Source organism: Ornithodoros turicata, chromosome 7 (assembly GCF_037126465.1).
Source record: "Ornithodoros turicata isolate Travis chromosome 7, ASM3712646v1, whole genome shotgun sequence".
Classification (NCBI taxonomy): Eukaryota; Metazoa; Arthropoda; class Arachnida; order Ixodida; family Argasidae; genus Ornithodoros; species Ornithodoros turicata.
In genome coordinates, this window is record NC_088207.1 from 30,944,712 (window position 1) to 30,970,864 (window position 26,153).

A 26,153-nucleotide genomic window follows, 5' to 3' on the forward strand; every position below is an offset into this window, starting at 1 on the left:
GGGGAGGGAATGTTGACGCAGTCCCTTTAACCTAATTGCACACAGTATTGCCAGCAGTCTTTAACCGTAGTCCCATTGCTTTCTTTACTTGTGACAGCCGCGGTGAAGGACCAATTCCCTTTCCGGAAATGCCTTCGGTAGTCGTGTAGCGACACAAGATTCCGCACTAAGTTTTATCGGTACCTTTGCCCAGTTCATCTCAAGTACTTTGTAGCTTCATGTTTTCGAGTGGCACGACGCGACGATCGCAGCCATTTACTCAAGCAGCTTAATGTCCCCGACAGATGGGAGAGCTCCTTTGTATTAGGGGCCCTTTACAGCTTTGAAGGACCCCTCATTGAAATGAGTATGTGAAGCCAACACACGGCACTGCCTGCCGATTTCTCTTCAGTGTTTCTCTCAAAGCACGCCGCCAGAAGTGTGGCGCTAGCTGTTGAGACAAAAATTGGAGTGGAACACAACATATTTGTGAGCAGGAAATTTTAAATTGCTCAAAACTGTTGTTTACATGTGAACTAAATAGCACAATTCAATTCAATTTATTCAATTGCTTGCGTAGTGGTGGAGACACCATGGATGTCGACGACTTTCGTCCCAGTGTATTGGTTTAAGTTTCGGTTTTACACTCGTCCGCTGCAAATCATCGACTGCCCTACGTTCGAGGCTATTCCTTTTTAGTCGCAAAAGAAATAACGGAACTCCCTTTGTGGAAAAGATGGGTGCCCAAAATAAGCGTATCCGTTGGTGGGTGTGTCAGTGAGGGCACAAACACCGTTCGGAGAAGGCGTTTGCAGCTTACACTTCCCTATTTCTTCCCTCTGAGTCTATCATATGCATACTAGCAGCTTTTTCACGTGTTTGTGACATGACTCCTCTTATAACAGTTCACCATTTTTCGATGAACAAGCACGATAAAATTTCACCCCTCGATCAACACTTGTCTTTGTGTCTTTTCCGACGATAAAGCCTGATAAAGACGAGTTCGCCTGATAACGTGGCGCGCAAAACGGGATACGATACATCAATATTTATTTGATTATTTCTTATTGTCGCTTTACATTCCATCTACTACAATTCGATCACAACGATGATGCTGAACATTGCCGGATGTAACCACACGCCGTCTACCATGAAGTCGGTCACCCGAAATCAACGGTTGCATATCTCTATGAGTTCTGGGTAAACTCCCTTAAACCGCTTAGGGAATACCAGCCTGGTATTTGCTTCATTAGCGATTACAGCGGATCAAGGTGAAGCAGATTTGTGCGGATGAACAAACACGCTCGACAGGTACATAGTAACAGGAAAGCAGGTGCGGACGTAATTACAGGACATGAAACTGGTAGTTAACACGCGCAGATCGAGGCGCGATTAACGCCTCGTGAGGCAGATGGAGCTAATTAAAATGCTCGTTAAATTTGCTCTTGAAAAGGAGCGTTTGGGTGAATGAGCGAAGAACGAACTATGTTTGCACGCCTGTGTGCGTTCAGATAAGACCAGCATCAATGAACGAGGAATTCTATAGCTACTTGTTTTCCGCTCAGCTTTTTTTTATATAAAAAATCAATTTGTAGCTTGCCTTTAAAGAAAAGAAGTCAACAAAAAAATGAAGAAATAAATGGGCTTCATAGATTGGCATACTGGAGCTCCTACTTTGGAGATGCGCCGTGGGAAGTTTCTGAATAGAAAATTTATTTATTTTAGTTTAGTGTGTACAGGTGACATTGTCAGGGGCGCTCAGTAGAAGACATTTAAAGGTGCAGAGAAGGGCTCGAGACAAAAAAAAAAAGTCAGGATGGGTTGAAATTGGGATACATTGGGACGTAGAAGCTCTGGGATACATGTTTGCACAGAATGTTCGGGCGCAGCGCGGAATCGTGGTGCGCAAAAGTGCGTCCTCACTATGTCTATGACTCACTATGCCGATCGGAGAGGCCGATCGGCATAGTGAGCCATAGGCAAAGCACAGCGAGAAAGCCGATCGGCATGTTGAGGACGCACCTTAAGAGAGCTGCTTTCAATCGCGTGGTTCGGGAAGTCTCGTCCCTCGGCTCGCAGTCCGTGACGTCACGTAATCGGGCCAATAGTGAGGCGCATGCTTCCATTTTTCTTTCTTTTTGCAGTTGTATTTGGCGCCGCGTATCTGACACAGAGCAGTCGACCGATCGCCTTGTCCCTGCGCTGTAGCACAGAGATCTCGGCAGCCAATAGAACTGTTCGGATGATATGACGTCACAACACACCAGGGGGGGGGGAGAGATCGCCGCCGTTGCGCGCACTCTTGTAAGCTTTCTCTCTTTGTTTTTCGGGAAATGTACGCTTTCTAAACAGGATTTCGCGCGACAGTTCCTGAAGGTGTATGTCCACATAACGCGGTAAAAAAATCATGGTTGATCCATTGGTGGATCCGACGGAAATGCGTTCGCATTAAAACTTGAGAACCTTTGGGAACTCCCCTTGGGAACTCCCACAACGCTAGACAACCCTTCAACGACCCTTCGCCAACGCTACACAACCCTTCACACGACCCTACACAACGCTAACGCAAGACAGCATTCGCAGCCAAACGAGCCTTTCGGGCTTACTCCGATTCGGCTTGGGTGTGCAGTCTCGCAGCTTCAGCCTTCTTTCGCCGCCGCTCCTTCGCACAGCTTTCATAACCCATGGCGCGCCCAACGTTAATAGATATAGGTCTATATCTATTAATCTATATCTATTGACCTATCTATTGACCTATATCTATTAGCGTTGGGCGCGCCCACGCAGACACGTCTGAACCTATTGACCACCACAGCTGCACTCTCCACGCACCCTCTCCTTCCCTCTCCACTCACCGCGCATGCGCGCCGCGCCGTGGCTACAGACAGACCACGCCGTGATTCTTGCGTAGCGAGGACCATAATGCTGACGCATTAAAATATACGTTCCAGGCGTCCTCCATGCACGCTCAAACCAGCTATACAAGGTGCACTCATTCATGCTCATGCCCCGCCGCTGCGATGCCCTACCGACGATATCCATGTCATTTTGACGTCACGCCCCACCACCCAGCCAAAATACGGGACGCTTATACATCAATTTGTCGCGCTGTCGGGGAGTGAGGTGAATTCTAAGCATCTTCGAACTCAAAGACCTAGAGATAGCACGTCCAAACGGTACCAAGGGTCAGCAATGTGCCATTTCACGTGCGCACTACGTTTTCACCGCTTTATTGTTCCGCGATGTCACCGCGATGTTCCCACAACCTTTACCTCCTGCGCGCCGCAGCTTGTCTCAACGGGGTCCGTCATTGGCTATGATTCCAAAATATCCTCGATCTGCACCAGTGCCTGGTATGCAGCGCTGCTACACGTCGGTACCTTGCAGACTTGTACGTAACGCGTTACAAGTATTTGCGTTACCTGTAATCAATTACTGTTTAGAATAATTTTTCGAGTAATCAATTACATTTTTGATCAAATAATTTTTCAAGTAATTCGATTACAATTTTGAGTAATCAAGTAGAGTCTCTAGAGTGAAGTAGAGTCTCAAAATAACAATGCTCTGTGACAAATTTCCTGTGCCTTTGTTGGGCTATTCTACTGTAGTAAGCGGGAAAACATATTGCTACTTCTCACGCGCGAGTCTTTCGCGCTACTTCAGCTGTCCCATCAATCACTTAGGAGTTGGGGGTTTTCTTTTTCATTTTTTGAATCACACAGGGGCAGAAATCTTTGCATGAATTGAAAGTAACGGCCCAAATAACGCGTTACTGTTATACTCGTTACTCAACTTACATTTTCAGTCGAGTAATTTTTAAAGGTAATCAATTACGTTTGCTAGAAGAGTAACGGTAACGGTAATCAATTACTTTTTTTAGAGTAACGGGCACAAGTCTGGTACCTTGTGACGTGCCTTGGTTCCAAGGAAGAGGAGAGAGTCGGCGCGGTTCTGCTTTTTGAATGTCTTGGTGCCGTTGTTAAACCTGAAGGAATTACGTATTTTGATATTGTGAGACGCGTCCTTTCATGCAGCAAGTTGTTCACTTATACTACACTGACCAGTGTGCCTCAGGGTAGTGAGCCACAAATTAATTGGCAAATTTCCTCGTTCACCGTCAGCTCACGTACTTATTAGCGAGCTTTAGAACGTGAAGAACAGAAGATGATGTCAAAACGTGTGTCAGAATGTAGAATGTGGTGTCACCCGCTTCGAAGAAACAGGATGATTGGCTTATGTTTTCGAAACCGTTATCGTGGACCCCTTCCTATCTACTAAAACTCGTTATTCTGGGGTTTTAGATAACCGTAAGCACCCTCCTATTCAGACTCCGTATCGCTGTCAGTCAATCAGATATCAGCAGCGTGATGTCAGCCACTCCAAAGGAATCATGCCATCGACTTATCATGTTTTCGGAAACATTATCATGAAACTTGTACGTTCTCCTAAAGCTCCCTTGTGTAAAATTCCATGCGAGATAAGCTTAAATGGCGTGAAAGAGATGATAAACATCGTAATCCCTGATAATCATACCGCCTGCTACGCTCCCAATTACGGAAGGGCCTTCTCTGCGATGCCCATTCCCGACAAACCAACCACTTGTGAGCAAGCACGAAATCTCCCGGAAGCACCCGCTATTCTCAACCATCCAATCGTAGCGGTCCCTAATGCCATATCCGAACGACCCATTAGCAAGACGTGTTCCTGCATCCCCGCATGACTTGCACCATTCCTGTCACGTAGCCGTCTTCTGCGCTGCGGGACTCGCACTTGAGACCGCGTAGACCGTACCCTCATTATCTGCTCGTCCAGGGCTTACCGAGCATCCAGTCAACGCGATGGCATCTGGCGATCGATAACTTCAAGGGTGACACGGACGCAGAAGGCGCTTCCTGTGGCCTAAACAGTCTCTACTCGCTAATGAAGCGGAGTAAGTCGGAGGCTTGTGTATGTGTACACGTTCCTGGAGGAAGGTCGCGACACCTGCAGTGGCGGAGCTGTCAGCCGACGAGATTAAGTTGGGTCATGTGGGACTGCGCCGACACCTCCACTGCTTTACGAACAGAGTGTGCGTATCGGCGGCCGGTCGGAATGCGCTCAGACAGGTTTACAAGTCGACCGCGTCGATGTCGAGTAAGTTTCATTTTAGCGCGTAAGCTGTTGGGAAAGTAGCGCAAAAAAAAATGCAAGCGTGCAAAACTTGATGTTTGCAAGGGTGAGGGTCCCCACTCATGTCCACGAAGGTCCCTGGGAAATTCTTCATTTAGTTGATGCCGTCCTTCTCGCTCCTCTTCGTCCTACTTCGCCTTGAATTGCAACCATTACTGTTATTCACTATTCTGAAACTCCACTACAACAGGATACAAACTAAACGTCCTGCTCGCAAAAGTAGATAAGAGAAAGACCAAAGCGAATGCATTGCGCGATCGCATTACGTCGCCATTGACAAAATGGGAGAGGGACCGAAGCGACCGCATCGCGCGATCACATTGCGTCACCGTTAACAGAAGTAGACGGGAGGGGGACAGAGGGACCGAAGCGAGTGCATCGCGCGATCATATCACGTCGCCGTTGACAAAAGCAGATGGGAGAGACAGACAGAAGTGAGCACACCGCACATTCATATCGTGTCGCCGTTGAGAAAAGGACGTGGGAGAGGGGCCGAAGGAGAGTGCGTCTCGCGGCCTATTCGCCTGTCCTTTGGCAAAAGTCAACGGGAGAGGGACCAAAACGGGTGCATCGCGGAATCGGATGACTTCGCCGTTAACAAAAGGAGATGGGAGGGAGAGACAAAAGTGAGCGCACTCATATCCCGTCGTCGTTGAGAAAAGGACGTTGGAGAGGGACCGAAGGAGAGTGCGTCGCGCGGCCTCTTCGCCTCGCCTTTGGCAAAAGTAAATGGGAGAGGGACCGAAGCGAGTGCACCGCGCAATTGCATGACTACGTCGTTGACAAAAGAAGACAGGAGAGAGAGACAGAAGTGAGCACATCGCACATTTATATCGTGTCGCAGTTGAGAAAAGTCAATGGGAGAGGGACCGGAACAAGTGCATCGCGGATTCGGATGACTTCGCCGTTAACAAAAGGAGATGGGAGGGAGAGACAAAAGTGAGCGCACTCATATCCCGTCGTCGTGGAGAAAAGGACATAGGAGAGGGACCGAAGGAGAGTGCGTCGCGCGGCCTCTTCGCCTCGCCTTTGGCAAAAGTAAATGGGAGAGGGACCGAAGCGAGTGCACCGCGCAATTGCATGACTACGTCGTTGACAAAAGAAGACAGGAGAGAGAGACAGAAGTGAGCACATCGCACATTTATATCGTGTCGCAGTTGAGAAAAGTCAATGGGAGAGGGACCGGAACAAGTGCATCGCGGATTCGGATGACTTCGCCGTTAACAAAAAGAGATGGGAGGGAGAGACAAAAGTGAGCGCACTCATATCGCGTCGTCGTGGAGAAAAGGATATAGGAGAGGGACCGAAGGAGAGTGCGTCGCGCGGCCTCTTCGCCTCGCCTTTGGCAAAAGTAAATGGGACAGGGACCGAAACGAGTGCATCGCGGAATCGGATGACTTCGCCGTTAACAAAAGGAGATGGGAGGGAGAGACAAAAGTGAGCGCACTCATGTCGCGTCGTCGTGGAGAAAAGGACGTAGGAGAGGGACCGAAGGAGAGTGAGTCGCGCGGCGTCTTCGCCTCGCCTTTGGCAAAAGTAAATGTGAGAGGGGCCGAGGCGAGTGCTCCGCGCAATTGCATGACTTCACCGTTGACAAAAGGAGACAGGAGAGAGAGACAGAAGTGAGCACATCGCACATTTATATCGTGTCGCTGTTTGAGAAAAGTCAATGGCAGAGGGACCGGAACGAGTGCATCGCGGATTCGGATGACCTCGCCGCTAACAAAAGGAGATGGGAGGGAGAGACAAAAGTGAGCGCACTCATATCGCGTCGTCGTGGAGAAAAGGACGTGGGAGAGGGACTGAAGGCGAGTGCGACGCGCGTCCTCTTCGCTTCTCCTTCGACAAAAGTAAATGGGAGAGGGATCGAAATGAGTGCGTCGCACAATCGCATGACTTCGCCTTTGACAAAAGGTGATGGGGGAGAGAGACAGAAGTGAGCGCATCGCGCATTCATATCGCGTCGCCATTGAGAAAAGGTGGTGGGAGAGGGACTCAAGGCGAGTGCGTCGCGCCGCCCCCTGTCGCCTCGCCTTTGACAAAAGTAAATGGGGGTGGCCGAGAGAGAGTGCGTAGTGCAGTCACATGACCTCTATTTTGATAAAAGTAGATCGAAGAGGGATCGAAGTGAGTGATCATGTCACGTTGCTGTTGACAAAAGTAGATGTTCAAAACTGCCATTTGGGCCTGTTGGTGAATGGATTATTAGCGTTGGATTCAGCGCTGTGTGTGTCGTCCGTATTTCGTCCTTGTTCAGATTTTAGAGCATTAATCATGAAAAGTGTATGGGAGAGGGGCCGAAATGAGTGCATCGCGCAATTGCATGACTTCCCTGTTGTCAAAAGGAGATGGGAAAGAGACAAAAGTGAGCGCATCGCGGCATTCATATCGCCTTGCCGTTGAGGAAAGGAGGGGGGAGAGGGACCGAAGGAGAGTGCGTCGCGCGGCCTCTTTGCCTCGCCTTTGGTAAAAGTAAATGGGAGAGGGACCGAGGGCGAGTGCGTAGTGCGATTACATGAATTTACTTTGATAAAACTAGATCGGAGAGGGACCGAAGTGAATGATCATGTCACGTCGCTGTTGACAAAAGTAGATGTTCGAAACAGCCATTTAGGTCTGTTGGTGAATTGATTATTAGCGCTGGTATTAGCGTTAAGTGTGTGTCATCCGTATTTCGTCCTTGTTCAGATTTAATCATTAAAAGTGGAGAGGGACCGAAATGAGTGCATCGCGGCAATCGCATGACTTCCCCGTTGACAACAGGAGATGGGAGAGAGAGGGACAGAAGTGAGCGCATCGCGCATTCATATCACGTCTCCCTTGACAAAAGGAGGTGGGAGAGGGACCGAAGGTGTAGCGCGGACCCTTCGCCTCGCCTTTGAAAAAAGTAAATGGGAGAGGGACAGAAGTGAGCGACAGTGACATCGACAGGGGTCGAAGTGGTTATGTCGTGCGATCATATCACGTCGCCGTTGACAAAAGTAGATGCGGGATGGACCAGAGCGATCGCATCGCGCGACTATATCATGTCGCCGTAAACGAAAGTAAACGAGGGAGGAACCGAAGCGAGGGCATCGCCCGATCACGTCACTTCACCGTGGCGAAAATGGATGAGAGGAAGCGGAGAGGAAGCGGAGAGGAAGCGGAGCGGAAGCGGAATGGGAGCACATCGCGCGATCATATCACGTTACCGTTGATGAAAGTAGATGAAGGAAAGACCAAGGCGGGCGCATCGCGTGGTACCGCCACGCAGTACCAGAAAAATATTTCTGGGGAGGGGGGATGTATGGGGACTGTACATGGGGAGGAGGAGTTTCCCTCTTCCAAAGTGCACTCCAAAAGTATGACTTCGAGGGTATGAACCCCGTAAGCCCCTTCTCCTTCATTACGCACATGCCGCCACGTACTGGCGACCTGTGGGATTCACTCCACATTAGAAATGTTTGAAACACTGATCATTACGCATGACACTCCAACGTGCAGCAAGAAGGGCACAAGACAAGACAGGGTAGGGCAGGAGGCCTCAGTGACGTCACGCAATGAGCATCGCGTGCCGAGGTAGACATTGCATACAATATGCTGTGTAGCATAAATTTCTACTCACAGAATAATTTTTTCATCAGTAGAGAGCAGATTTTCGTGCAAATGAATGTTTCCTCGATATGGTTTCGTATGTGGACAATGGAAAACACTTTTGGGTGGGGGGGGGGGGGATATGTTTATTTAGAAAAAATGAAAGGTTTGGGACCGATCAAAAACCATATTTCGCAATAAAGTGCATGAAAAGTGCATATTCTGCAATATTTTCAGGTGCGAGGGCTTCCTTCCTTTCTTTCTTTCCTTTTCTTCGTCGATGGTTTTGCTCGTTTCTTGGCGGCGTTGGGTCGTCTTTCGCGAAAATACTGGTCGGAATCGATTTTTTCGGTGGCATGAGGTGCCGTGTTCGCCCCAAACCTGCTGCTCCGTCCTCCACTGCGTGCATGGCCAATGGGTCGTACGTCAGAAGAGCTTTGAGCGCAGAGCGTTGCTGGGCTGGATTAGGCCAGGGACCAAGCAATTTCGATAGGGAGAAGGGTCGAAAGTCTAGCTGACGAAGAGACTCTGAGTGTGGGGTTCGGGAAGGTTGGTAGTGGGAGCAAAGAAGAATATGCTCCAGATCCTCAAGCACACCACAGTGGCACAGTGGCACTTGTCTCAAGTGGTAACGCCACTGAGCTGTAAAGGCCACATCGAAACGGACACCGTTGGACTTCGATCGTTATTGTGAAGGGGCTCGTTATTTTATTTCCCACATTCCCACCAGCAATGGGGTAGAGTATCGCCTGTGGCGATGAACCTCCCCACTCTCCAAAGCCAAAATACAGTTGTTGGGTCGTACGTCACCTACGCCACACCTGGCGTTACGAAGATGGGCGGAGTAATATTTTAATTGGCATGATGCAGTGCCGAACGAAATGTATTCTGATCTGTGGGCAAAGCGTTTTTGTTGTGTGCTGCAGAACGAAGGCGGATTTATTTTACCTTGCTGTCCCTAATAAAATAGGAATTATAAATTAATAAAATAATAAAATTGAAATATGGTGTATTGCTTTCTTACGAAGCACAAAAACATTGCATATATTGATTTTTACTGCATATTAAGATTTTCAGTGCATATATAGTTGCATGCATATATAGGAACAGAATACGCACTTTTCCTTCCCCCCGTTCCTTTCGCCCGTTCCAAGCAAAGAACGGAAGCTAGTTCTCCGATGTCCAGGATTCAAATTGTTCCGTTGGCTAGCCGACGCCTTCTGCGTTGACGTCTCCTTGATTATCTAAATGCCAGCTTGACTAAATTGCTCGAAAATATGTTTAATGCATCAAGCAGTTCATTAAGACCGGTCGCTGCAAGATTTTCGCTTAACAATGTTTTATCACCGCGCACTTACAAGAATGCCCTGTAAAATCACGCCACGCCACAAGCCACCTGATTGGCACTTCCACGCGCGTCATCGAAGTGATGTCACCCTCACTCATCCTGGGATGAAGGAATGAAGCCCTCGGAAGGACTAAGGGATTCTCAAGCGGGTACGGATGAGAGACCTCTCGAGCGCTGTAGTGGATCAAGGCATTCAGTATCACACAAAAGGCGTAGAAAAGATGTGACTAACAGAAACATTACAAAAATACCAATGCAGCATAATGGGAACAAGTTGTGCAATGACCTATACCGACACTTCCACTGTCCGTGATACGATGTAGGTATCATACCCCTGAGAACACCCTTTTGATTCCCTCCTCACTCCCTCACTCCATTTTGATTCGAGGAGAGAGGGAGGCGTACGCCTTTTTGTGGCAATTACCATATATCCAAATTGCCACAAAAAGGCGTACGCCCCTCTCTCTCCTCGAATCAGAAGCGATAACTCTATCATTGGTGGGAATGGTTGGCGCACAGCGTGCTATGCGGTGAAGCTCTGTTTTTAGGTGTAGCAGGGCTAGAGTCTCTGCAGTGTTGAAACGGAACTTCACCACATAGCACGCTCCTAGCCAACCGTCATTCCGAATGATATCATTCTGTGTCCTTACTTACTGAAAATGGGAGGAGGCGCCTACCTGGGACACATTATGCTTGTCCCAGATAGGCTCCTCCTCCTGTTTTAAACGAGCCATGACACAGAATGATATCATTCGGAATGGTGGTTGGCTAGGAGCATGCTATATGGTGAAGCTCTATATCAACAGTGTGCATGCGCGTTCTCCCCAGCGGGGGCTACCGAGTGGCGCCATCCCTCGAAGCTTGTCTCATTCTCGAGGAAGTTTTGGCGCGCATTTCCGAATTTCGCCGGCCGACATAACGTAAATTTCCGTGCATGCACCATGTTCACACGGTATCAGTAAACGTTTATGGAGGATGATTTGTTTTGGTAACGTTGGCAGACAGCCTCGGAACAATGCTGCAGTGCCATACTGCGACGAATTCGTCAAAGAGTGGCATGTCCAGCAAGAAGTGAACGCAACAATTACGGACTGCGAACAGAAAAGAAGAAAAGATGCTTAGCGGGTCCACTGCTATGTAACACTGATTATAGTGGAAAATCTAGTGATCCGGTGGGGGTAGATTTAAAACAAAAGTGTCAGGTCGGGATCCGTTGATATTTGTTCAGAGACTGTTCTGTTCGAAATGTCTGTCTGACCAGAGGCTGACCAAAGGGCTGTCACCTGTGCATCAAAGAATATTCGAACGCATTATCCTCTGGCGCGCAAGATGTGTCAAAGGGCCAAGACGAGATGTAGTTGCTTATGATTGGTTGTTGTAAGGTTGTAATTCTTATAAAACCGAAGTAAAACTTGACAACGAAAGCATCGACAGACGCGCATGAATGAATGCAGTGTTAATAGAATATCGTTCCATAGATTGCAAGCACCTGTTCTGGGCGAACGAGTTATCAGCTGTTATGAAGCGTACTGCTTGCAATGGGAGATTGGGTTGCAGAATACTATTGTCAGTGGGAAATCGATCATTTTCGGGTAAGATATTTTCGGAGTTGCGAGCATTCACTGGTGCGGTATGCAGGCTTCAGAGTTAAGTCCCGAAGTCCAATATCGACAGTCACTGGGTCGACTTTACTGTACGCCGGCCACTGCGTTTCGTTCACACGAGGGAGTACGCTGAAAAAAAAAAAAAAAGACATACAGAACGCTTGTGAGTGGGCTGCCCTTTTCAGGAAAGACGTAGAGGCGAGGTACGTTCCACTGGGCAACGACACAAACACATGCAGCCTAATGAACCACGAAATTCAAGTAATGAATTAAAAAGCCAACGAGTGTTTCCCCATGGTTCGAACCTCGGCTCTATGTCTTCCTTGTGCATCGCAAGTTTCCGCCAGATACGTGTCCGAATGTGTGAAAGAGTGAAGAAACATGCACGAGAGAATGGGAAGATCGTGGATGGCTTGTCCTTCCCGTAAAAACGTTGCAGGACATCTTGATGTGGTTCGAGCACTGCCGCCGGCACTCATTGGGTTTTAGTGACTTACTTTTTAGTGACTTTGAACGTTTACACTGGGTATGTTTGGTCATGTGCAGCACCGTCAGTTACCACCCTTTATTTCATTCGGTATCGGCGGAATAGATATATAGCACATCACAGCAAGCCAGACACAGCACATACACAGAGAGAAACATATGCCCCGCAAAGATTACTGGTGTCAGATTATTGCTGACTGCTTCCGAGTGACATCAAAGACATGAACACAGTATTCAATTAATGATATTCTAAGTTCACCTGTGAGACAATGTAGAAGGTAAAGAGCCGTGAAACCTACTACGATGATCTAAAGGTGTCCTGAAGATTTACATGAAACTCTTACCCGGTTTTGGCGAAACCACTGAACATTTCAATTGTTCGTCGACTGAGCTCCTCCTCGTCGGTATGGGAGAAACCATTGAGCAGCGGACTGCCAAACACAAAGGCCAGGTCGTCGTACTGAGTCGGACCGAAAATCCTCTGTGCCCATGGTCCAAAGGATGGCTTGTGTGTCCACAGATACCTGTAGGCGGTGCTGCCATGCGACGCCAGGTGCTCTGCCCAATACTATCAAAGGAGATTAGAGTATATGAACAGAGACGACCTCCAAGGAATATACATATGTACGGATGTACTACCTGCACGGGGCAGTTGAAAAATGCGTCGGCAAATATAGCCCTGGCGACGCCACCGGCAGCGTCGCTGGCCCAGACTGAGTCATTCGCGTACAACGCTCTGACGGCGTCGAATTCAGTCACCCCTGCTCTGACGAGCTCGCCTTTGAGGAAGATAGCGATTGAGGATTCACCAATCAACTCATGGACGTGGCTCTTCTGCAGCTTGAACAGCTCGACCGTGAAGCTGGCTTCATTCGCTACGTTGCCAAGCAGTACCTGAAGAACACAACGACAATAACGGACCGAGAACAAGTAGTAGCTCGTCGCTTAGCTCCGAACACTACCAGACCCCACCAGCCTCTGCTTAATGGGAAGCATTAACCGTGAGCGGGGGGGTTCATATGCTCAGGTGTTTCCGCTTCGAGGAACGCGTGCAAAGGTTCTTGGTACAAGGAAGAACCGCGTGTGGACGTTGCCGGTGCTAGAGGCCGGGCCAAAGTGACCGAGGTGCATCGACGAGTCCTCCGCGTCACTTGAATGACGCCAAAACGCGTGAACGGTGGCGAAATTGCGCCACTGCACTCGTGTTACTGTTGTTTTTACGTGACTCCGTTTTTTCGTATGAAGTTTTGGGTATTTGATACGAGTTGCGCACTCCGGAAGTGCGTTTGGTCGTTGAGTAAGTAGAGTCATGACTCTTTTGAGCCCAGAGGAGCTACTTAAATGAGCAATGAGGTGACATTTGGCATGGAAAGCCTCATTTGTTGAACTGTCCATCAGGAGTCACCATGTAAAATATTGTCGCTGTGCCGTGTATTGTCACTAAACAATCAAAAATAAAAGAAGAAACAGTCAGAGACAGCAGCCACGGACAGCCTCGATCGTCACGATCCTCGCGTGACGTAGGGAAGTCCCTGTGCCTTTCTTCTTCGTTCTTTCCTTGTTGGCTCACGCGCTGCTTATACCTGCTTGAGCTGTGCCGGTTCACGTCACGAGTCACGTGCGAGGGGAACAAACTACGTCACGACGTACCCTCCTCCTTCCTTCATTCTCCGATACGCTCATTCCAAGAGAGGAGGATATTTGAAAGATGCGCGGAACAGGCCTCGCGTTGGTCACCTGCACCCGTCGTTCTTTCGTAGATTTTATTCGTTTTATTTGGGGGAGGGGGTGTCATCTCAGTGCTTCTTTACACGACCATGCGGTCTTTGAAAGCTGTTTCTGGCATGTTCCGATGTCAGAACATACGGGCATTCTATTGGCTGCCCATAATCGCCTGCTACAGCGGGGAAGCAAGGGGATCGGACGGCTGCTCCGTGTCAAAAGTGGGACAAGCGACGCCAAATACAACCGCAAAAAGAAATTGAAAAGATAAACTGAAAAAAGAACGAAAGCATGCCCCACTTTTGTGTTGATAAAGTGGAGATGTAGACTGGCAGCCGGGGGAAGCAGCCTTGCGCTCGTTCGAATATGTATCCCCGCCATACTCCCTTAACGTACCTCTTTATTTTTAATCGGCATTGCTTGTATCATGTGCGCCGGTCCGAAGTAGGGCAGGAACTTCGAGTTAAAACGTGGACTAAAGTCAAGATGTCTGTAGACGTTAGCCTCCCTGAAGATATTCTCTTCCAACTGTCGTAAGCAAGGCCAACCCCATTCGCCACACCCCAGAACGTGCATCACTGTTTCCAGGTCCGTATTTTCCTGGGAAGGGGAAATAGTTATTTCATTACACAAGATTGTCGAAATGCAGGCAACATCAAGGTCAAGAACAACAACATATCTCGGCCGCACGTTGTCGTGTATTTCGTGCGATATGGTGGCCTCAGGGCAAGCGCATAGTAGTGCGGTATTGTGTTACTTTTATTTGGTATCGCTATCACTTTCGTTTTTTAGACTTATAGAATTGCTAGTATTGCGATGTTCTTAACTGTATTACCAGTGGCGATTACTTAATTTCCGTTGTCGCTACAATACTAGCTTTCACGAACTTTTAAATGTTACAGAACAGTCATCCCCTACATGTTAGACACCAGTGGTCATCAGTATAGTCGTGCAGGTTTCGTGACCGGCTTTGATATATAGTACCTTGTACAGACGCAGTGGCGATCCGCTCTGCAGAATAAGTCTCCTCGATGTCTTCGCCCAACTTTCGATGGGAGAGAGCATATGGTATCCAATGGAAACAGCTCCAGCTTCGTAGCCGTGCAGTACAAGCGAAGAGACGTTGCCACCAAAATATTTAACATTCTCGCGGACCCATAGCAGCGCCAAATCTTGGTCGTATAGTGCCAAGTTACCCGGAGCCTCGTCAGAGCCATCGCCTGCGGTGAAGATATAACATTAAATGCACCTATAGTCGTGTTCAACTTAAGAAGGAAAAGAAATCTAGTTCGTCAATATTATTGCGCCACAGATAGGATGGCTGACGTAAAAAGGTCACGCTCTCTCCGCGCGCCAGACAATGTAATCCATCATACTCTCTCTGCTAAGACTGGCCGCATGCCAGGGTGTCGGAGCGAACCGAAAACCGGAACCGAAAACCGAAAACAACCGCTATTTTGGTGCGAACCGGAACGGAATCGAAACCGTATACGTTTTTTTCGCTCAGGAGGGAAACCGAAAAATACATTTAACGGTTTTCGTTCCAAGAAAAAACTTCGCCGGTTTGGACTACGGATAGGCGAATCAAACAGACGTCGTGTGCTCTGAAGTCATGTCATGGATACTATACGAGGGTTACGGTTACGGTGGAGTGTACGTCGGTATACTATGACCCTTAGGCTCCCTTTGTAATGGTTTATCGTTCGCGCACGCACACAGACTTAGAGGTACATGTGGCTCTCTAGCAATGTGCCGTAGTGTTTGTTTTAATTTGATCCCCCCAAACTCTCCTCAACTAAACTGCGACCTAAGGGGGCTGCATAACGGCTTCTTTATCGGTAATGTCGCTCAACGCATCCCTTGTTTGAGAGCAGCTAAGTTGAATAGATTTACGTATACGCGAGGGCAAGCCCGTGCGAAGTGGCAACTCTTTTGGGGACAGGACACGAAGAAAATAAAACGGAGCCGTCGAGCGCGTTTGTGAGTGAAGGTGTTCCTCGATTTGCGTCGTGCTCGTGCGGTGGTGCTTGCTGGCTAGACAGTAGAAACAGACATTCGGATGGGACGCGATCGCTCCAACCCAGCAAGAAAGTACTTTACGTATGACATCACGACAAACAAGTCCGTTTGTAGCATACGCTTCAAGATAGGAGAAAGCCCATTTGAGCAGATAGTAACCTACAGGAACCAGGAGCTACCAATTTCACAGCTGTCTATTAATATTAAATACCATGTATGCCGAATAAACGGGTTTACATTTTTAACAATGATTTTTTTTGTGTGTGTGTGTGGGGATGAATATTCCCAGCAGAAGCGGAACCGGTTAAAAACCGGTATGAACCGTTATTTTTTTACTCCGGAGCAGAACCGGTACCGGATCGTTTATGACGTAACCGGAACGGAAACCGGAACGAAAAACGTTTCGGTTCGACACCCAGCGCATGACACTTCGCTGCAGCAGAGAGTACGCTCCCCTACTGATGGCGCATGGTGGCGCTGCAGTATTTCTCCTGTCGCGCTATTGCGTCTCCTTATCATCAACGGCGTATGTAGTCGACGGACTAGATTTATTGTCCTTCTTAAGTTGAACACGACTATAGCGAATTTTAGAGGAGCGTAAGCGCACCCAAACTGCGACTCCCTATGCACGTGTTGCGAACAGGAAGCGCTGTCAAGGCCACTGCACTGGGCTCTATAGGGATTCTTCAGTACGGAGCGGGAATACGTAGTAAGAGTTTGCAACAGAGTACGACGTACCAAGAAAGCCGAGAACGTGGAGTCTGTAGTTTGGTACGATGACGATGATGTCCCCGAGGGAACTCAGTGGCGTGGCGTCGTAGTGTCCGTTCGAACCCCATTTGAAAGCGCACCCGTTCAAGAAAACCAGTACAGTTTTATTGGGGTTGTACGTAGGAGAGGGTAGCGACGGAGTCCACAGGTTTAAGTGTAAGCAATCCTCTGATGTCATGGCGCTCTCTTTATAATCCTGAGAAGATTGTAATAAACCATAGGAAGAAACATATGAGGACAGTAGCCTTAGACCAGCTGCATAAACTAAAGGTTGCTGACACAGTGGGAATAAAGAACAGGAGAGCCATGAACGTGAAATGAAATGGACCAGGCAACCTACCGCACAAATAGAGCCCTGTAGTTTCAGGTCAAACACGGCAAAACTCGTTTTTACCCCCCCCCCCCCCCCCCCCCGATTTGCATCGTCTTCACTTCGGGTAGAAATAGGAAAACCCCGAGAACCGAACTCGCCAAAGCATAAACTCAGACACACGTGTGGACTTCGCACCCGGCGTGGTCTCTTGTCATCCCGTGTATTCTTATGCTCAATTTTTTTGCTTTGCCTGAAAATCTGCTCTTTCACATGATATCACCCAATTTTGCCCTGTTTTACAGATTCTAAAATAAAATAAAATTTTTCCCCCGATTTGGAAACACACACAAAAAACAAAAACAAAACAGTAATCGACATGTAAACTAGAGTGTAAGTCGACCAATTTGCAAAAATACATGTGAAGACGTTGACGCCGCTATTATCTATTATGGACGGGTCATTGGCAGCGGTCGTCTTCATATGGGAAATGAACTAGTCCCTATTGCTCAAATGAATCTTCCAACGCCCCATCGAAGTCTCAAAACTTGCCTTCTTGGGCGTCACTAGGATGCTGCACTAACATATATATATATATACAGGGTGTCCACGCTAACTGTGAACATATTTTTAAAAAATATATATAACACTTTTTCCAAGATGAAATCAATTGCAATATAGCATATGCTGAAGAGCACTCCCTAGGAGGGCATTAACAAAGTCCAAAGGCAATGTCTTAATTAACTTTCATTAATTAACTTGTTAATTATAAAAGCGACAAAGTTGTCCCAATGAGAACATCTGTTCCTTTCGGTCACCTGATATCGTAGCCGTTTTCAGAACAAAAATCCGTTCGATAGATCGCCCGCAAAAAATTAGTGAAGGAACGCCATTTTTTTCTTTATTTTGTTCATTGCGCATCTTCGCAGACGCGTATTTCCTTCATCCCCAACGTGAGAGGGGAAAGGAGTACAGGGCCGCCTCATGCGTCGAAGATGAGCTTTAACTTGCGGAAACAAAACAAAAACAAATGTATCGGGTGACTATCGGAACTGGCCTTATCTTGGGTTGCATTTTCTGTTTCCTTTTAATCTTTTTCCAGGACGTGAGAGGCGATAGTGTGCTCTTTCTTCATCTCACATTGGGGGTGAAGGAAAGACGCGTCTTCTACGAAGCGCAATGAACAAAATAAAGAAAAAATGGCGTTCATTCACGAATTTTTTGCGGGCGATCTATCGAACGGATTTTTGTTCTGAAAACGGCTACGATATCAGGTGACCGAAAGGAACAGATGTTCTCATTGGGACAACTTTGTAGCTTGTATCATTAAAAAGTTAATTTAAGACACTTTCATAGATGTGGTTCATTACATCATGAACGCGTTGTACTGCACGCCAGAATATTGAGGAAAAAATAATTATTCTTCTACCTGTCGTACTTGGCGAGATACAAGCCCTCGAACACACTCCCAAGCAAAGCGCGGACGTCACATGAGCTCAGTGCTGCGTCTATTCCCATTGGCTGCCGTAAGCACGAGACTTCTCGTGCGCTGCCTCTCTGGCGGCGGCGAGGGCTGTGATGTCAGAGCCGCATGTGCTTCGGTATTCACGGTGCCCATTTTCTCCGCTTCTATCACCCTCTTCGCTGTGGAACTTTCAATGCAGGTTCACATCGGTGCAAAGAACTATCTTGTACGTTTATCTCGGATAACCTGGGATGACCTGTCACAATCCCTTTAAGTAAAACTACCCCTAAAAGTACCGAGTACTTCAAGTACCGCCCATCACTGCATATATTGGGAGCCTTTTACCCGCATTTCGTTCAACGACAGCTCTTGACCATGTACACAATGAAGAGTAAGAGAATGGCGAGTGGCTGCATAAAGACATTATCTTTCGCCCCAAGCTCCACATTTAATATATAGCGGATCCAGCCACATCCGCGTCGCTTGACTCGCTCGATATTATGTTTGGAAACGCTTGCGCTGCGCGAAGTACACATACCTTGTGCAATATTGTCAGGGGCAGCTGCGTGCAGGACGGTTTCTGTCTGGTGGTATCAACCGTACCAGAAGGCACGACCAAATTGGCCTTCCGGAACCGATTTTCGCCCGAAGTGTTCTCACCAAATGGAATGCCCAGAAAAGTGTACACAGGCCGTCCTTGGAAGCTGTTCTTGAAACCCCGGTAGCGGCTCCATTTCGCTTGGATGAAGACGGTGGTGCGCTCCGAAGACGTTCGCGACAAGTATAACAGAAGTAGGCCTAGTCCGCCAATTAGCAGGAGAATGCATATTATCAACTTGCTGTAACTGTTGGAGTAACAGGATAAACTCGATCAGTATGCGTAGGGAAGGCCGCTCTGGTCTTAATGCTAGCGTGCTATGGCAGAACTACCTAGAAACAAGGCCTGGTCGCTTAAAGGACGACGGAAGTGAAAATAAGCTGCAAAAGCTCTTTACCTCATATTGCGGTGTGTATAAAAAAAATGCGGAATTCGACTGAGATTTACGTATATTCGTTGAAATGCCACCATAATCGAGATATAAAGTTTGGCCGCTGAGCGCTCTGAGCCCCTGGTGAACGTCGCTGCGCCGCCGTAGCAGACCACGGAAGTGACGCATATTGTTCCTCCTGTTGGGGTTCCTGACGTTCGTTTCGCGGTTGTTTTGCGATCGGAGCTTGATTTTCGTGACAAAACAAAATTTTCATTCCAGTGAAGTGTTTCCTGACTGTGCTAGAGCGTGTGGCCGACTTCCATTTGCAACGCGAAGGTTATGTGTTTCTTGGACGAATGACGCATGGACAGACAGCACATACACAGCGTCAAACATCAACAAAGACAACCCTACTATTGGGAGGGCGCGTTTCGGGCTGTTCCACTCGCGTGTAGGGGTGTTTGGTTGTTGCTCAAACGCCTCGAAGGCAGGCGGGCGTTGCTTTCTGCTTTCTGAAGGCACTGTTATCGGGTTGGCGATTGTTTTTGTTGCTTATGTGAGATGTACGCTGGATGATATCGGTAATATCGGCGATATTCGAGGCATAGCCGCGTTGACAGCTAAGAATGATTGTGTGCACCCGAATGGATTAACAATGATGCTGTATCAACTCGAGACGAAATAAATACGGATAAAACAACTTTATTTTGTGATTGTGAAGTTTCATCTCCTTGTGTGGCGATGTTCTACACCATTGCTGACGGTAACGTGGTGAAATAAGGATAGAAGTGCATCATACATTTATTTGACTCAGGAAATAATGAAATTAAGTCAGCCGTAGTAGGTGGCAATTGAAACAGGACAATTGTGCCTTTCCTTTTCATGTCGCTACATTTGCAAGTGTTGTTGACGGTCAATACATCATTGTACATATTCGGACTGTCCCGGGACTAGCACGTGCCTTGAGATGCTGCCAAGCAGTTTGGTTCGTTCAGCCGTCGCCGGGTGAAGAGCTTCAAGTCCTTTGGAACTGTATGTGTTACTTTTCTCTCTGAAGTATTATGTTAAACGTTATAGCAGTTTATGCAGACAACACAGGTTATATCTATGCGGATCTTCTTTATGCAATGATGTATTGACTGTCAAGAACACTCGCAAGTGTAGCGACATGAAAAGGAAAGGCACAATTGTCCTGTTTCAATTGCCACCTACTACGGCTGACTTAATTTCATTATTTCCTGAGTCAAATAAATGTATGATGCACTTCTATCCTTATTTCACCATGTTACCATCAGCAATGGTGTAGAGCATCGCCACACAAGGAGATGAAACTTCCCAATCACAATGACAAAATAAAGTTGTTTTGTCCTCATTTATTTCGTCTCGAGTTGATACAGCATCATTGTTAATCCATTCGGGTGCACACAATCATTCTTGGCTGTCAACACGACCCTGCCTCGAATATCGCCGATGTTACCGATATCATTTGTAACGTTCCTTCTCGAAGGAACCCCTTAGTCCAAAACTGTGTCCTCTTCTTTCTTCCTCGTGACCCCACCCTCTCGTCCTCCTCGTTGGCACCTTACATCATTCAGCGTACATCTCACATAAGCAACAAAAACAATCGCCAACCCGGCAATAACGTCTTTAGAAGGCAACGCCCGCCTGCCTTCGAGGCGTTTGAGCAACACCAAACCCCCCTACACACGAGTGGAACAGCCCGAAACGCGCTCTCCCAATAGTTCAGCTGAATCCCAATAGGGTGTCTCTCCTCCTCCTCCGCCACGCGAAGTGGCGTTCAAGTTAAGGTTCCGGGGAGCTGTACATCAGGCTGAAAGAACGAGCGGTCCCTGTATTCTCACGGAAACGGAAGGCACAAATCTTTACCTCCACTTGACGTTGTGGCGTACGCCTGATTCCCGCTGCGGATTAAAAAAAGAAAAAAAGATACATGGGATACCCATCTCTCATCGGCGATGTCGCCTTCAGACATGCACAAGATTCGCGGACAAAAAAAAGCGTGCTTCGCCTGCATTACACCCATAGACGCAATGCATAAGAAACGTATAATTTCATTTTGGCGGAAAACGTCGATACATTTCACTGGTTCCACACTGGATCATGTGAGATCTACATAGAAGAAATTATACCGAAAAAGACTATCTATAAGGACTTTTGTTCCCCCGGCATTTGAAATCTTACACATTGTACTCAATGGGACAGAAGCAGAATTCACGCTCCATCGTGATTTCACAGTCTTATACATCAAACGCTATCTGTTTTAGGTAATTTTCCACTATAGTTTCACAATTAGAGGGACCATGGTTGGAACCTAAAGTGAATGTCTTGGTTATGCAGCGAGCCAATTTTGTTCCCGAGGGCTTGAAAGTGCAACAAAAATGTCAGATATCACTCTTAAACAGGGCTTAGCCTAACGACACTTCTGCATGTAGGAAAGCAGACTGTGCGTTCGAGCACGTGTAAATGGGAGGAGGACTGAAGAGCATTTCTGGTGACTTCTGCTTTAAAAACTGAAAAGACAACGCTGCAGATACTGCTTTCCCGTGAGGTTCGCGTTTTGGGAAATCGAACGCGCTCTTCTTCTCAGTATCAATTTTGAAACTCTTTCTGATATTGTAATTATGGCGGTAAAAAGATGCACAAAAATTCTTATGATTGTAGTGTACTGTTATTGCCATGTGATCTATCCGCCGGCGATTCCCTTTTAATCTTTACCTTATACAGGGTGTCCCACCGAAAAAGGGCCAGGGGCTAAAGAAAAAACGGACTGCTCTACAGAAATGGAACCAACTGTACGTACTTTGCAGTTGTGTGGTCTATCCAAAAATATTTTTTCATCGCCCCTTGTCAATTAACTAGCGGTAATTAATTTTCCAACTTTTTAATTATCGGTTTTAGCTCTCAGATGTCAATGAGGAAGTTGTAGTACATGTCGAAAAAGACGCAACTGAAGTGGTTCGAGGTTGCTATGGCTTGTGGTTTCGTTTTTTCCCGGGTATAAAAATTTGTTTCAGAAGCCGCGCGCACCACAGAGCGGTCCCCATAATTCGGCGCCCCCGCGCGACGATTGCAGGGCACTGTGATAGGTGTGCCGTGAAACAGGTGAAATATCTTCCTCTTGTGTCACGTGGCCCAAGGATGGTCTCCAAGCGCTAATCTCAAGGTCAATGTACGGCGGACGGCGCTGGAATCGTCGCGCGCGGGTGCCGGATTGTGGGCAGCGATCTGCGGTCCGCCCGGTATCCGAAGAAAAAGCCAAAACACTGCTCACGGAGCAGAAGTTCCGTCCCGAGTCACGTTGAGCATTCACACGGTGCTGGAATGTCGGGAGTTGCGCGCTGCGCACTTAGCAGACGACACCGTCAGAGTCTTTTCCTGTCGTCTGCTACAGAATACTTTGTGGCTGTGTCGCAGGATATTCCCCACGGTCAGCAGTGTACCTAAAGACACGACGTTGAGCGCTCGTGCTCACGTGAGAGCAGAAAGCTATGGCGTTTTTCGCATCTTCCGCTGTAGCATTCTGGGGAATGTCGCTCTTGTGAATACACAGTATAGGTGGCGTTGGCCCTATCCACCGTATCGATCATTGCAGCTCTCAGACTTCGATGCTGGGAGGAGGTACCGCCTCAGTACAAGTCCTTTTGCTCTCCCCCATTACTCTCACACTCTCTCCCTCTCCCAGCTTTTCTTCTAGCCCTCCTCCTTACGATTTATATGCAGCTGACAGACAGGAGACAGAAGCGAGAGCTCCAGGTGAGGTCATCTGCTCCTGGAGAATCCGAGAAACTATGAAGTGTTTCTACTCCGTCGAAAATTCGTGGAAGCGCGTAATGTTCACTGACAGCACTTATATTTTACGTACAGAGTCGTTCAGCAAGGTTGATATATAATATAAAATGGTCGTTTAGTTCATCTGGAGCGCGGCGGCAAGCCGTCGTGACCGTTTTCTTGACGCAAAAGCGGTGAGTTCGGCGGTCGTGACGTCAGCCTGGCAGAAAATCGTCGAGTCCATGCACCAGCAAGCAACGATTTCTCCAGACATCGTTATCTTCCCTGGCATGAGGGCATGCCCTCACATCCCGTTTATGATACGTTTTCTGCTATGCACTCTCGAATAAAGAACTTTCGCTACGGGATATGGCAGTCATCAATAAAGCCTGACAGCTGCGGGAATCGAAGCACGCATCTCGGGGTTGCCGGTCCAGTGCGTCAACCAATAGACCTCTCCCTGTTTGTAAACAAATGACGTCATAGTGTTCGACAGCGCCACCAACTTGGTAAAGTTGCACTACGCTCGAGGCTAGGAGCGAACAAGGTCGCGCCCGAAAGCCAAGGTCTTGAGGGGATTACGATGGTCCCTGAAAGGGACGCGACCTTCGATCCTACTTTTCTTCTAGTAGGAGGCAGCGAACAAGTGCCCATTCGTGGAACCCAGCCCTCACCCTTCTGATTTGTTTCGGTTTCAGTCTGTCTACCTACGTCATGATGACGTTTCTCGAGTAGAGTTCTATTACGCTACGCTTGCATCTGCTTTCCGACGACTTACCAAATTGTTCTTTCGCACCTTGTGGCTTGTGTTGTGTTCGTCTGTGTGTTTTAGCCTCAGACATTTGCTTTTCATCCATGTCACTTACCTGAGGATGGTGGTGTGTGGTGTTTCGCTCAGGTGATGGCCACAGGGATTATCGGACGAGGAGAAGCGGCGAAGTCGTGTGGAATCTTCGAAGGCAGCTTGCGACACTGAAATGTGTTCCAAGATGTCCCGCATACTCTCGGAGTCTGTAGAAGCGGTGCGGCCCAGACTGGAACTACGCAGGCGAGCAGTTCTGCCAATAGAGTTTTCACCCCCGCTCACGCTGGAGCGGACCTTTGCGTGATGCTGGAAAAGGAGTAAGAATAAACTTCTCTCGTTCAAATCAAAGGAAATCGTTTACATTTATCTGTTCCCTATATCGTTGACCCACCCGTCTGTCACGCGCCCTCTCTTTTGTCATTAGTACTGTTCTGCAGCACTGGTTCTGTTGCTGATGATGACATCATATATATATATAAAATATGTCAAATAAGAATCCATATTTAAATAACAAGGGCAGTGAAGTAAGTAAAAAAGCTTTAAGCTTACTCTTCCGTTCGCCTCAAAGTCCATGGTTCAGGGTTCTGGAGCAGCTGCACTATGGCAGCGAACGAGCGTATAGGCTTGGAATACTCTTCTTCTTCTCTTCTACCTGATTGGCACTGGAACGAGAGAAGACTAGTTTTCGATGGATGGATAGTGGTGCCCCCTGGTCGGTCTTCTGTAACAACGACGACGATAGCTAGTCCTACATATGGCAACAACAACTTTATTTTTGGCTATGACGAGTGGGAGGTTCATCGCCAAAGGCGATACTCTACCCCATTGTTGGTGGGATTGGGGGAAAAAAATAACGAGCCCCTTCACAATAACGATCGAAGTCCGATGGTGTCCAGAAATGTCAGAAGAGCTTTGAGCGCAGAGCGTTGCTGGGCTGGATTAGTTTAGCTGGATTAGCTGGACATATGGCAAGTTTCTCAAGACTCACATGAAAAATATCTATCAAGGTAAACCTTAACATTCCAGCTTTTTACTACACTCTTAAAAATGAAGTCCACCTCATGGCACGCTCCTAGCCAGCCATCACTTCGAATGATATTGTTATCTGCCCTGATTTGTTGGCGTACGCCTCAAGTTTTCAACAAATCGGGGCACATAACGATATCATTGGATATGATGGTTGGCTAGGAGCGTGCTACGCGGTGAAATTCACTTTTAAGAGTGTATGTTCAAGAAGTGAAGAAAACAGAAAAGCTACACTGTTAAAACAGAACTTCACCACATAGCAGGAGGGAGGAGGGGGGAGGAGGAGTGTCGTTGGAAGGAACCCGAGAGGTCTGCCTGCCTGATTAGGCGGCATGTTTCTCGGGAAGGGAAAGGTGGTGGGGAGGAGGAGAGGGTGAAGTGGAAGACCGAGCGGAATCCGCTAGGGGGGAGGATAGCTGCGTCCATGGGCCGACTTCAGGGGAACTGTGCCGGCATACGCCTATTACACATCTGAGGGAAACCCAGGAAAAACCCCAGACGGCACAGCCGGCCCGCGGATTCGAACCGCGGACCTCCCAGTCTCCAAGCGCACGCGTTACCGCTGCGCCACCGGAGCTGGTACACCACATAGCACGCTCCTAGCCAACCGTCATTCCGAATGATATCATTCTGTGTCCTTATTTGCTGAAAATGGGAGGAGCCGCCTATCTGAGACACATTATGTTTGTCCCAGGTAGGCTCCTCCCCCTGTTTTGAACGAATCATGACACAGAATGATATCATTCGGTATGGTGGTTAGCTATGCGCGTGCTATGCGGTGATGTTCTTTAACCACCTCTACCTCTATTTTAACAGTGCACTCTTAAAAATGAACTTCACCTCATAGCACGCTCCTAGCAAACCATCATCTCAAATGATATCGTTATCTGCCCTGATTTGTTGAAAACGGGGGGCGTACGCCTTTTTTGTGACAATTATGGCATAAGTGTCACAAAAAAGGCGTACGCCCCCCGTTTTCAACAAATCAGGGCAGATAACGATATCATTTGAGGTGATGGTTGGCTAGGAGCGTGCTATGTGGTGAAGTTCATTTTTCAGAGTGTGTAGTAGGTGGTTTTGGGAAGACGTAGAAGCCTCACGATGACGTACCCGAAA

At 47.8% G+C, this 26,153-nt stretch overlaps 1 protein-coding gene across 1 annotated transcript in view; it reads right to left on the bottom strand.

The window, feature by feature from the left end:
- Nucleotides 1-11,437: 11,437 nt before the first annotated feature.
- LOC135400797 (acetylcholinesterase-1-like) overlaps nt 11,438-26,153 on the bottom strand; it is a 45,240-nt gene continuing 30,524 nt past the window's right edge. Inside the window, exons 2-10 of the mRNA XM_064632714.1 lie at nt 24,561-24,673; nt 24,073-24,317; nt 18,985-19,291; nt 16,639-16,867; nt 14,866-15,101; nt 14,278-14,481; nt 12,799-13,053; nt 12,504-12,727; nt 11,438-11,802 (exon numbers count right to left, since the gene is read on the bottom strand). Of these exons, the coding sequence (XP_064488784.1) occupies nt 11,652-11,802; nt 12,504-12,727; nt 12,799-13,053; nt 14,278-14,481; nt 14,866-15,101; nt 16,639-16,867; nt 18,985-19,291; nt 24,073-24,317; nt 24,561-24,584 (1,875 nt within the window). The 5' untranslated portion in view covers nt 24,585-24,673 and the 3' untranslated portion in view covers nt 11,438-11,651. The remainder of the gene's footprint in view (nt 11,803-12,503; nt 12,728-12,798; nt 13,054-14,277; nt 14,482-14,865; nt 15,102-16,638; nt 16,868-18,984; nt 19,292-24,072; nt 24,318-24,560; nt 24,674-26,153) is intronic.